The sequence below is a fragment of the Micromys minutus genome, assembly GCF_963924665.1.
Source record: "Micromys minutus genome assembly, chromosome: 9".
Taxonomy (NCBI): Eukaryota; Metazoa; Chordata; class Mammalia; order Rodentia; family Muridae; genus Micromys; species Micromys minutus.
In genome coordinates, this window is record NC_137978.1 from 39,576,010 (window position 1) to 39,588,840 (window position 12,831).

The 12,831-nt window shown below is 52.6% G+C and overlaps 1 protein-coding gene across 4 annotated transcripts; it reads left to right on the top strand.

The window, feature by feature from the left end:
- The first annotated feature begins 1,479 nt into the window (after positions 1-1,479).
- Positions 1,480-8,563, top strand: FHL3 (four and a half LIM domains 3). Of its 4 annotated transcripts, none has more exons than XM_080922014.1 (6): positions 1,480-1,621; positions 4,049-4,341; positions 5,958-6,134; positions 6,239-6,413; positions 7,266-7,435; positions 7,525-8,563. In XM_080922014.1, exons 3-6 carry the CDS (start codon positions 5,979-5,981, stop codon positions 7,978-7,980), a joined length of 957 nt encoding a protein of 318 aa, XP_080778140.1. In that variant the 5' UTR covers positions 1,480-1,621; positions 4,049-4,341; positions 5,958-5,978; the 3' UTR covers positions 7,981-8,563. The 4 variants fall into 4 exon arrangements, with proteins under 4 accessions (XP_080778140.1, XP_080778139.1, XP_080778141.1 ...); XM_080922013.1 differs by having other exon boundaries at positions 4,049-4,271; XM_080922015.1 differs by lacking the exon at positions 4,049-4,341 and having other exon boundaries at positions 1,487-1,621; positions 7,525-7,735; positions 7,826-8,563.
- Positions 8,564-12,831: the final 4,268 nt, after the last annotated feature.

Consider the following 12,831-nt stretch of genomic DNA (forward strand, 5'->3'; position numbering starts at 1 on the left):
ACCAGGAACTCCAACAGGTGTTTCCTGCATTCCAGTACAAGTCCCAGAGGAAGGGCCCACCCTCAAACTGTCTATTCACCTACACTCCTGATAGCAGGTACCTGGCAGGGTGTGGCAGGGAGGTCCAAATGAAAGCAGTGTGTGACATTCATTCCTCATTTATTGTAGGTCAAATACTGGAGTAGATACTGAGATACAGTAGTGACAAAAAAAAAAAAAAACCAAAAAACCAAAAACAAAAACCACCCCCACCCCCCCAAACCCCAACCAAATGACCCAACCTCTTCCCTCAGTGGCAGTTGCAATTTAAGAATCAACAACATTTAAGCAACCATTTAACCTGGCCTGGAGACTGCTCCATCTTAGGACCTAGGAACTAGACCCATGCTACAGAAGGGGAGGATCCTCACCAGCCCTGGAGGGTTTTAATCCCCATGAAATGCTAGCTTGGCTGGATGCAGCCTTGGATCAGGGAAGCCTTTCTGGGCATCTGAATCATCACGGAGATGCAAAGGTTATTACCAGGGTTAGTTTGTTGTCTCTTGTTTTGCAAACAGCACAACAGAGCTTCCCCCACCCGCACCCCCCCATCCAGATCAAGGCTATTTATTCCTAGTGACAAGCCTGAGGATCCCAAGGGGGATGGCCTCAAGGACCTGGATGAGCCTCAAGTCCCTTGCAGGCGCCAGTCCTCCCTTCCCGGAACAGGGCAGAAGCCGGAGGGTCAGAAACTGCACAAGTTCCCTCTCTTCTTAACCACCCCTGCCTGCACCAACCCAACCACTCACACTGTTCACACATCCTCTCAAGAAACCCAAAGCCAATGGGACCTAGGATTAGGGTCTCTCTGAGTCTGAAAGGTCAACACTATTCCTGGGTACTGTAGAACCATCAGTGCCAGCACACAGCTGAGGATGGGGAAGTTGTTGCCTGGGCTTTCGCCACTCGCTTATAGAATAAAGCTCTTTGAAATTGAGGAGAATAGAGGTTCTCTCTGCCTCTTTAGCCCAAGTTTCTAGAAATAAAAAAACAAAAACAAAAAACAAACAAACAAAAAACCCTTGATCTCCACTGGTAAGGCCGAATCAAAACCACGCCTCCAGCAGGCTGGATAAAGGCCTCCTTCCCAAGCTAAGGTTTAGTGTAACATCTGGGGATGAGCTAGAGGGAAAAGGGGAGGGGGGGTCTGGTCCCCAGATGGACTCTACCTAATTCTAGGAGCCGGGCACCCCCGACCTGGGATCGCTTCCAGCAGACCCCCGGGGTCCGAAGCGCTCAGGGGGCGGGTCAGGCTGCAGGGGGCGGGCAAGGAGTGGTCGAGAAGGTCAGAGCGCCAGGTTCGCCTGGGCTGGGCTCGCGGCAGGCAGGAGGGGGCGGGGTCTGGCCCCCGCGGGCGGGTTGGGGGCCCGGGGGCGGGGTCCAGGCGGGGCGGGCCGGCGCACTTCCTCGGAGGCTTAGGGCCGCGCGCCCACTCGCCCACACAGTCTGTCGGAGCAGGCTACCTCGCCGCGGCTCTCGGCCCCCTCGGCCCCCTCGGCCCGGCCCGAAGATAGGAGCCGCTGGGCGATCGGCTCCCGCCCCACCCACGCCGCGCGCTCCCTACTCCAGCGCCCGCTTCGAGGTGAGAGTCCCCCGCCCCAGCTTCCAGCCCCTGTTTCCGCGCTGCGCTCGGACCAGGGTCGCTGCCCGGACCCCCACCCCTGTCCTTTGCTGGGGCATCCCGAACTCGGGACCCCGAGCGCCTGCACGGATCCCACAGCTCCGCGCCTCCGGGCCGGGCGGGGGCCGCCAGAGTTGCAGGGGTTGGGGACCAAGTTTGAACTAGAAAAGCTACAGAGATCGGCAGGGTTGGAGAAACTGAGGCTCTTAGGGAACTAGGTAGAACAGGCAAGGACGCGCGTCCCAGGAGGCTTATCCGGACCACTCCAACGAGGGCAGAGAATGGCCGGATAAACTTCTCGCGGCACAGGGACCCGGGTTCTGTGGAGCAATTTAAGAAGCAAATGTATGACCCTAGGGAACTCATTGCTAGCGCCCTTCCCAGGGCCTTGGAGGGCCCTGAGGCTGGAGCTTGTTAGACTAGCGCTAAATCTGCCTCCCCGAGGCCTAAAGAGGCTCTCAGGTGAGAGACACCGAGACGCCAAGAGACCAAGACTTGGATGCACAGGGATAGAGAACCTCAGAGTGGAGGCCCCACTGGGACACAGCTCCTGAGATACAGGAACACCTTCACCCGAACACAAAGACAGCAGCCCAAGGGTACTGAGAGGTACGGAGTGGAGGCTAGAGTTCACTGAGGAGAGACACCTAGTGCATTCACTGACAGCTGCCCCAGGCCTGAAAGGGTGGAGGCAAAGCTAGGGGGAAATTGACTGTGAGCCAGCCCATCCCCCAGGGGGCAGAGGACCTGAGGCTGTGAAGCTGAAGAAAGAGAGCCTGGTATACACACAGCCACTAAGACAGCGCTAACTTATTTTTAAACTCAAATCTTGGACGCTCTGCTTCAGCCCTAGGGGACTCTGGGGTGAATGAAATGTTCCTCTCTCCTGTCCTCAGAGCAGCTGCTGGATCCGCTCCCTTCTCCCCTTCTCCCTAAACGGCTTTGACTTCCAGGCTCTGTGGAGAAGAGGGGCGGTGGAGAGTTTGGGATTGGTGCCTGGTTGGGGGGGGAGCTCTAATTTCTCCCCTAAGTCTCTTGTCAAGGGGAAGGGGTCTTCTCGAAGTCTGAGTCACAGCTGTGGGGTCTGGCCTGGGTCCTCCTGGACTGGGGAAGTGTGGGGGAGCAGGAGGCGGGGAAGGGGGGTATACCAAAGGGTTGAGTAGTTGGCATGGGTAATTGGAAAGACTTCTGGGTGTCTTCCAATGGCAGGCTGGCAGCTGGGGAGGAGAGCCAGCTCTAGTGTATCTCCTATTGGCCCCCCCATGACTGCCCCCTCCACCACTATCAAAGCATTTCTAGGCAGAGTTCTCCACTGAGGGATAGGACACTTTTGCTCCAATTGCTGGAGAGCTTTAGCAATGCCCCTAAGCTGCCCCTAGTGTCCTGTGCTGAGCTCTAAAGGGGAGCTATACTCTGCCCTACCTGTTTGTGAGCTCAGATGCAGTGAGCTACCCATCTGTAAGGTCTTCAAAGCCCCCCCCCCCCCCAATCCAGCTGACTGGGCTAAAGCTACCACTGGTCTCAGTGGTTCACTGAGACTCCCAAGGTCACATCCCAGGCCAACTCCTGCTTCAGGCTTGCCAGAGACCCACTGTCTGGCTCCAGTTAGGAGTTGAGGGGGCTTGCAGTAAAACTACAAGTGACTACCATTTGCTTACATAAGGCTACAGACTTATTATTTGCCAGATGCTGTTATGGGGATTAGAACGGGAGGTAATGGTATCTCAGTTAGTGAGATGGACAGTCTCGGGGCATGGAAACTGTACCCAAGGTCACAGGATTTCAAGTCAGGTTTATTATTTTGTGGCTCAAGCAAGCTGTTATACACTGAACACCATACAGAAAGATATTCTGCCACTCCGCTCTAGGAAGTTCGCTGATGTGTGTGTAGTGTGTGTGTGTGTGTGTGTGTGTGTGTGTGTGTGTGAGGAAGATCCACTGTCTCCTCTTATCCCACCTCTTCCTACTCCTCTACTCCACCCCCTTCACCTCCCACCCTTCCAGACACCTCATTCTCCCACTCCCCGCCTGCTACCAGGAATACAAACTGTCTCCCAGTTCACCTTTTTAGTCCTCCAGCCTTGCCAGGGATTGGGGGGAAGGAGGACTGGGGAGGAAGAGGGACAGGGATAGGAAGAGACAAGTGGGCCTTGGTGGTGCCCTTCACTCTGTCATTAGAGACATAGACTGAGGGATTGGGAGATTCTGGGAAGGAAGCAGAAGGCACACCCATACCCTATTTGGGGTGCCTCATCTCATTGTGGTGACTGGCTCTGAGGGGGTGGACCCAGGACTAGCCTGGGCCTGGAAAGGTAGCCACGCCCAAAAGGAAGGGCTCACAAGTGGACACATGGCCACAGGCCACCTGTATTGCTGTCTGTTTTCCAGTGGCTAACAGCCCAGGCAATCCTCAGATGCTGGGCCAGAGGAAACCAAGACCTGAATGACAGAGAGGGGAGAGAGAAGGAGAGGCTCTCTCCACCCTTCAGCATAACCCCTACCTCTCCACTTTGAAGACTCCAGCTTTGGTGGCCCAGTGTCCTGCTTTGGGTGTGAACCCTGTTCTCCCACCTTGTGGGAGGGAAAATTCAAGCTCAAAAGCCACAAAGAGGTGGGCCTTTCAGGTTGGGGACATCTGTTACTGCCTGAAGTCTGAACTCAAAGGCAGACCAAGGTGTTTGGTGAGAATTTCCTGTACTTGCTGAGGGTTGTGAGTGTGTGTGTGTGTGTGTGTGTGTGTGTGTGTGTGTGTGTGTGTTGGAGAGGGAGGGGAATGCTTTTCCTTCATCTTAAGCCAGGGCACCCATGGAGAAGGGGGGTTGGTAGGATCCTTTGTGCACTCCCCCCCCTTTGACTTCCTCCAGTCTCCTGTGCAACAGTGACACCATCCTCTTCCTGTGGGTCCTGGGGGGGGGAGATCTTCACTATCCAACCCTTTGAGAGATTGCTTCATAGTGGAGCTGGGGAACTCTGACTTTGGGGCCAGGGAGACTGGAATTGGCCAGCAGAAGAGACTGGGAACCCCATTTCCCTGCCCCCCCATTCTTCTTGCTCCTGTTCCAGAGGCAGCTGTGTGGGTGACCTCACCCCACAAACATGCTTTGTTCCTGAGAAAGTGGAAAGTGTCTGAGGTTTGGTAGGGGGCTGGGTGTCTGCAGCAACAGCACTCAGACTCCCCTTGTCTTACTCCCCCTTTAAGAAGGGACCCCACTGGGGCTCCAGGGACTCCAGGTCTCTCAGCTTTCACTACTCTGGCCTCAACCCCTGGGAAACCAGGGAAGGTGGGCAGAGGCTGTCTGTCCAGATGCAGGGGGCTTTGCAGAACTAGAGCAGAAGGACCTGGCAGGAGGTGGCCAGGGGCACACTGCCCTGTCTGTGTGTCTCCACTTCCCTTCTGCCTCCCTGGGCATCTCAGTTTTCCCCTTTTATCTCCCTCTGGCTGGCTAAAAGCTGACACCTGGCCCTCCATGCTGCCACAGCTGCAGCAGATGTCACAGCCAAGACGTGCCCGGCTGGTGTGACCAGAGACACAGCAGAGGTGGTAGGGATAAGATGAGGGTCCAGCTGGGGAAGTTTGGCTGTGTCCAGCTTGCAGGGTTTCCTTCCTGCCTGAACCTAAGCTGAGCCTCTCAAGTTTTTGCTGCTTGGCTGATTCCCCTGGGAGGGGAGGCCCAACTTCTCACACCGACGTGCACCATTCATCAGACAAGCATCTCTCTAGCATTCCACTGTTTCCTGCATCGGTAGGGAGTTGGGGGTGGGAAGCACACAAAACAGCTCAAACTGCTCATTCCACCTAAATCTCCCCAGATCGGAAGTCTAGATAAATATCCCCAAATCTAAACGCCTATGATTAGTATCCTGGGAGTCAGGAGGTGAGAGTGCTCTCTATATGCAGTAGGGTTGGTGGCCGCTGCCCTGGCCTTTGGCACCCTAGGGACAGTCCAGAGAGTGGAAGCAAACCTCAGGCTAGGGCAGGAAATGAGTCACTGACCCAGGAAAAGCCCCCTCCCCCCAGATCAGCCAGGGCCTAGATAAGAAAACAACTTCTGCTTCCTGATTTTTTTGTCCTGACCCCTTCCTATCCTCCCAGTCAAATATAGAAATAAACATGGAAGATTGGAGCACACAGAGTCTACTGCTGACTACTCTGGGGTCCTCAGAGCAGTCCCTCCTCATCTCTACCTACTCTGATCTGGCATCTCCTATGCCCCCTTTCTCTATTGAATGCAAAGAGGTTTTATCCAGGACTCTGCTACAATCCTTGTAGATGAACTCTGTCCATTCTTCCTAACAGGGCTCACGGGGCACCGCCACCATGAGCGAGGCCTTCGACTGTTCCAAATGCAATGAGTCCTTGTACGGCCGCAAATACATCCAGACTGACAGCGGCCCCTACTGTGTTCCCTGCTACGACAACACCTTCGCCAACACCTGTGCCGAGTGCCAGCAGCTCATCGGGCATGACTCAAGGGTAAGGACCGAACCTAACGGGTGAAGGTATGGGAAGACTGGTGGGAGAGGGCAAAGATAAATCCCCCAAGCCCAGGTGCTAGCGCCCCTGCTTGTTTCCCCAAGGAACTGTTCTATGAGGATCACCACTTCCACGAGGGCTGCTTCCGATGCTGCCGCTGCCAGCGCTCCCTCGCTGACGAGCCCTTCACCTGTCAGGACAGCGAACTTCTCTGTAATGAATGTTACTGCGCCGCCTTCTCTTCTCAGTGTTCTGCCTGTGGGGAGACTGTCATGCCTGGTACGTCCCAGGGCCTCTACCCAGGTTTGGGAACTGCTATCTGAGTAAGGTCTTTCTGTCTGCCTGTCTCATACATGCATGGGGGTTGATGTGGGTAGAGACCTACACACGCTGCGTGCTCCTGGGACATGTATGGAACTGTTGTGCATGTATGCTCCTGAGAGCTTGGTGCACACAGGGATTGGCAAACTCAGCTCTACACACAACAGCTTGGCAGGTACCAAAACTCACAAGCTGGGGGCTAAGTGTGTCGGACCAGGAGGCCTAGCGAACGCCTAAGGTCGCGCCGTATGCACAGGCGTTAGTGTGTATGAAGACCCGCATGTTTAGTATACTGAGAGTCTCTCGGGCTTTGAAGTTTTGGGTGCAGAGATCAAACTGTAGGCTTAAAATGTCTAGTGACCTTTATGCCTGATGCGCAGGTGGGGCTTTAGCATGTGTGGAGAATGATAGGCCTAGAATATGCAGAGGCTTAGCATGTACTGAACCTGTCATCTCTAGGGCATTAGGCTTTGTGTAGGCAGAGTTACCTGGTTAATAGGATCTTGCTTGAGTGTGAAACCGGCAGTTCTGGGATATAAAGGCTTATTTAACATGTACTGGGGCAACTTATGTTTTACATAGGGGTTTGCTGTATGTTAAGATAGTCCTGTCAAAGACATGGAGGTTTAACACGTGTGCTTAGCATGTGCTACACCATCCTGTGAGTTTGAGGGGTGGAGTTGGCCTGGCTAATGTGCACGGATACAACTCTCCTAGAGTATAGGAGCGGTGGGGACAGCTTGGGGAGAAGAATTGGGAGAGTAACCCTCAAGAGTTCCGAAGTCTTAGTGGGAATCCTGTTTCCTGCAGGGTCCCGGAAGCTGGAGTATGGGGGCCAGACATGGCATGAACAGTGCTTCCTGTGCAGTGGCTGCGAGCAGCCGCTGGGCTCCCGCTCCTTTGTGCCCGACAAGGGTGCTCACTACTGCGTGCCTTGCTATGAGAACAAATTTGCTCCCCGGTGTGCCCGCTGCAGCAAGGTGGGGGCCGGGCCTGTGAATTCAGGGTAAGATCTGTTGTGGGTGGGAATCCTCACTTTCCTGCTGATGGATGATGCCCCCCCCAACAGACGCTGACCCAGGGTGGAGTGACATATCGTGATCAGCCCTGGCACCGGGAATGCCTGGTCTGCACTGGGTGCCAGACACCCCTTGCAGGGCAGCAGTTCACATCCCGGGATGATGATCCCTACTGTGTGGCCTGCTTTGGAGAACTCTTTGCACCCAAGTGCAGCAGCTGCAAGCGCCCCATCACAGGCGGGGGCAGCAGCGAGGACGCAGGTAAGAATGCTGATCTGATGCTGGGTGAGGAGGCTAAGGGGCAGCAGTTGTCCCCGAGACCTGCGGAGCTAACCCCTAGCCTTCCTCCAGGACTCGGTGGAGGCAAGTATGTGTCCTTCGAAGACCGACATTGGCACCACAGCTGCTTTTCCTGTGCCCGCTGCTCCACCTCCCTGGTGGGCCAAGGCTTTGTACCAGATGGAGACCAAGTTCTGTGCCAGGGCTGCAGCCGAGCAGGCCCCTGAGCCGAGGCTCCTTTCCCAAACCAAGGGTTCAAGACTATGGCTCCTTTTCTGAACCACTTCTGGGGCCCAGCCCCTCCCTAGAACGGGCCTTCCCTCCTTCCCACTCATGGGGACTTCAGGATTCAGTCACCCAACTCTAACATACCCCACTGGTACTCCCTGACCCAGGCCCCCAAATCTGGGCTCTTGCGGAACACCCATGGCATAATCCTTTCTCCAAGTCTGGACTCCAGCGATGAGTCCTCACATCGAGGCTCTGACACCCCAGCCCTCCAAATCTGAACTCTTGAGGCCTAGGCCTCCTTAAATCTAGATTTCTAGGGTAGATTTTTAGTTTTCCTGCAGGTGCCTAAGAAATCTTCAAAAGTAGATTGTACCCCCGGTTTGACCTCACCCCCATCCCACCCCTATCTCTGGGCTGCAGCAGATTAAGGGGCTCCCTGGTTAGAGGGTTGTAAGGTACAGGGTGCTGTCCATCCTGTGAGTACCATGTTATTTCAGCTCCATGTGACCCAGAGAAAGGCAGCAGGAGGTGGCTCACCCTGTTTCCTGAGAATGCAATAAAGCAGTATGAGGGAGCACAGGCCCCCCGTGTATTTGTCGAGCGGGTGAAGGAAGGTTCCGCGCCTGAGTCAGGCTTTTGTGAATCTCCTAGTGGGCGGGCCATGGAATTCTCTCCCCAGGAAGAGGATCCCCTCTGGCAGCGACAGCGGTCCCTCTTGAGCTTGGCCAACCTCCCCACTGCTGGCGGAGGGCTTTTTCCTCTGAGCAAGGGAGGGATTGGGAGAGGTGCCAGACAGAGCCGTGTGGCAGTGGGTTTCCTGATCTGGTCCAGATCTTCCCCCACCCCCAACAGCCATGCCTCAACCCGACCTAGAAGCGCCAAGTTCTGATCCCCAGTTGGGCCCAGACCCTCAACCCCCTTCCCTCTCTTCCCAAGGATTAGTGGGGGCGGCTCAAGATCCGCTCACGGCCGCACGTTTTTTTGCCAAAAAAGGCAAGGATGCAGCTGCACGCGCCGGGGGGAACATCTGGATCCGATTCCCAGCATGAATGGGTCATGGCCCCGCCTCTCGTGATTCACTGGCGGGGGCGGGAGTGAGCCGGAGGGCTGTCCCCTGAAGTGGGGCGATGGGGCGGAGCACTCCCCTGCTGGACGCCCAAGCCCGGCTGCTGCCTTTGCGGTTGGACTGTGGCGGCAGGTATGCGCCTGGGTGGCTGAGGCAGTCTCTGGAGGCGGAGACCGCAGGGGTGGAGGGGAGAGGGGGCTGCCAAGAGGAAACAGTGAAAGTGTAAGTACCTCCAGAAACCCTCCCCAACCCTAGGCCAGCCTTCTCAGAGGGGTAGACTCCTGGAGTCATCTGCCCAAGGTCGCAATGACAATCACCTGAAGACCAAGACACTGACAGCTTCTGGCCTTTACTGGGTGAGGAGCAGGGTTTAACTGTATAGTCGAGGCTGATCCTCCTGCCTCTGCCGCCAGAAAGGTGTGAGCCAACCAGCACACTCAAAAAAAAAAAAAAAAAGTTGGTGTGTGTGTGTTTTGGGTTTTTTTGTTTGTTTGTTTGTTTTTAAGATGGTTTCTCTGTGTGGCCCTGGCTGTCCTGGAGCTCATTCAGTAGCCCAGGCTGGCCTTGTCTGCCATGCCACAGTGGAGAGGTCAGAGGACAACTTACGGGACTCAAGGGAAGATGCCTCCGGGCAAGCACCCAGCAGCAGAACCTTCTCAGCGGCTGCCCAACATCTCAACACATGTTTATGAATACCCAGCATATGTGCCTTTAACAGTTGTAGGTTTACATTTTCTGTTTCTCCCACCAACCAAGGACCTGCCTCCTGTGCACCTGCCTCCCCGGCTTCCTACACTCCCAACTTTTGCTACAAGTTCGATAAACACTACTTGAGGCAGTCTAAGCCTCGAAGATAACTGGGGAAAGCCCCAGAGACCTAAATACATAGGCTGGTTTGGGGAAGCACAAATAACTCCTTATGGAGGAAGTGCCAAGCTACTAAAATGGCAGGCAGAGCCTGGGTGGTCAAAAGTCAGATGCCAACTTAAACAGACCTCACCCTGCTGGTGAGCAGCCCTTGGAAATGTGGAAACGGGGGCATTGAAGGGTCAGTGTGAGAAAGATCGTTCTGGCTGTGTGTGAATAATGGATTAGCAGGGTAAAATGAGCAGGCTGATCAGAACATCAGGCCAAGAGATCATGAGACATAGCAGCCAGAAGAGAAGGGGCGGGGCTTGGTGACTGACAGGAAAGCTCCGAGAGTGACTACAGAGTAGCAGTTGGCTGGGAGGCTGCAGTCCTGAGGCTGAGGGAGAATAGCATGGCCTAAGTCTCCTGCTCACCTCAGAGAGAGGTTCGTCTACCTCAATATAAACACGTTTGCAGAAAAACTAGCATAGTTCCACCTGCTTGGCACATGCCTCTAATCCCAGCTCTTGAGCTAGAGGCAGAAATGCAGGATCATCTTTGGCTACATAGTGACTAGGAAGAGAGAAGGAAAAAAAGAAAAGAAAAAAAAGCACATGCATAGAAAAGAAAAAGGAGAAAGGATCTTGAATATAACTAGAAAGTTTTAAGGGGTTGGAGAATTGTTTTAATGATAGAGCACCTTTGAAGACCCTGGCCTTGGCATGTACACACACACACACACACACACACTTTAATTAAAATAAAATAAAATAGAAAATTTGTCTTCCTATGCCAGAACACCAAGGCTTATCAGGTTCTTTATTTTATTTTTGTTTTAGATTTATGTCCGAGTGCTTGTGTAAATGTGCACACCTGTGTGTGCACACATCTATGTCCACACGGAAATCAAAATATGGCTCAGTTGCCTTCTCACTCCATCTATTCCTTTGAGGCTGTATCTCTCCGGGAATTTATGTTTTCTTCGCTAGACTAGAAACCAGCAAGCCCCAGTCATCCTGTTTGCCAGCTTTGGAGCCAGGGCTACAGGATTGTGTTGGGATGCCCAGCTTTTTAAGTGGACAGGAGGAAGCCCAGGTTTTGTTTTTTTTTTTTTTAAGGGTCGCACCTAGCCTTGGCCTTTGGCGGCTGATTTATTGACTTTTATTTTACACATACAGGTATTTTGCCTGTGTGTACAGATGCATACAACATGCATGTAGTTCACATAGAGGCCAGAAGAGGGCAGCAGAACTGGAATCTTACAGACAGTTGTTAGCTGCCAAATGGTTGAGAGTAGAACCGCTTCCTCCTGGAAGAGCAACCAGTGATAATCCATCTCTCCTGGTCCTCGATTCTTTTTAAACAGGAGACTTATTTAGGTCACAATTTATATACCACCAAGCCATTCATTTTAAGTCCAAGTTGATAGAATTGCGCAACTCCTACCACCTCCGGAAGGGGTCTTTCTGCATGTTCTGAGTCTCAGCACCTTCCTCTCCATGGGTTTGCCTGTCCCAACATTTTGTCTAAACACTTTTTTTAAAAGAAAAATTCTTTATTTATTTCATATATGCAGGTACACTGTTTCTCTCTTAAGACACGCCAGAAGAGGGCATCAGATTCCATTACAGATGGTTGTGAGCCACCATGTGGTTGCTGGGATTTGAACTTGGGACCTCTGGAAGAACAGTCTTAACCACTGAGCCATGAGCCATTTCTCTGGCCCATTGATTGTTGTTTTTGACCCTTTGTGAAGGAGTTTATATGCTGGTTTGGCTGCTTTCAAACTTCTTGCCTCAGGCACTCAAGTGGACAGTCCTGTCCACCCCTGTGTCTTCTTTCCTTTATCTTGAATGTTTTATGTAATCTTTATTTTGTTTTTCTTAAAGATTTATTTTTATGTGTATGAGTGTTTTGCCTGTGTGTATGTATGAGCACCATGTGATGCTTGGAGCCATGGAAATCAGAAGAAGGTATCAGGTCCCCTGGAACTGGAGTCATGGGCCATTGTAAGGTGATATGTGAGTGCTGGGAACCAAACCTGGGTCTTCTGGAAGATATCTTTAGCCACTAAACCATTATATCAGCCCCTTCTTTATGGAGTATGATGCTTTTTTCCTAAAATTTTATTTATTTATTTATTTATTTATTTATTTATTTATTTATTTATTATATATAAGTACACTGTAGCTGTCTTCAGTCACACCAGAAGAGGGCATCAGATCTCATTACAAGTGGTTGTGAGCCACCATGTGGTTGCTGGGATTTGAACTCAAGACCTCTGGAAGAGCAGTCATGTAACAGTGGATGGCATGTGTATCAGGATGCCCATTCATCCCTTGGGCCTGGAGATACAAGGGGTCATTAGCCACCTGACTTACATGCTAGGAACTGGATTCAGATACTCCAGAAGAGCAGCAAATGCTCTTCACTGCCGAGCCATATCTCCAGTCCTAATTGATGGGCTCTTCTTGGGTACCATACAGTTTTTGTGAATTATGAATAGCAGGAACACATGGACAATGTTTTCATTTCTCTGCCTAGACTAGGCATGCAGCAGAGACCCTTTTCTTGTGTTGATACTGAGACCCAGTGGCTTGGATTTTGTGTGTGCACGTGCGTGCTCGTGTTTGCGCTTGTGTGTGTGTGTGTTGTTTTGAGATAGGGTCTTATCACATGGCTCAGGCTGAACTTGAACTTGTTCTCCTCTTGCCTCAGTTTCCTAAGTGCTAAGATCCCAGGTGTGATCCACTCAGCCTTGCTCTAATGCTGTTTTTCCTAGTGCATGCTAGACAGGTGCTCTATACTGACTCGTACTGTGCCCCTAATTTGTTTGTTTGTTTGTGTTTGTTTGGCTTTGTTTCCTGAGACTGGGTCTCTATGTAGCCCTGGCTGTCCTGGAACTCACTATGTAAACCAGGCTGGTCTAGAA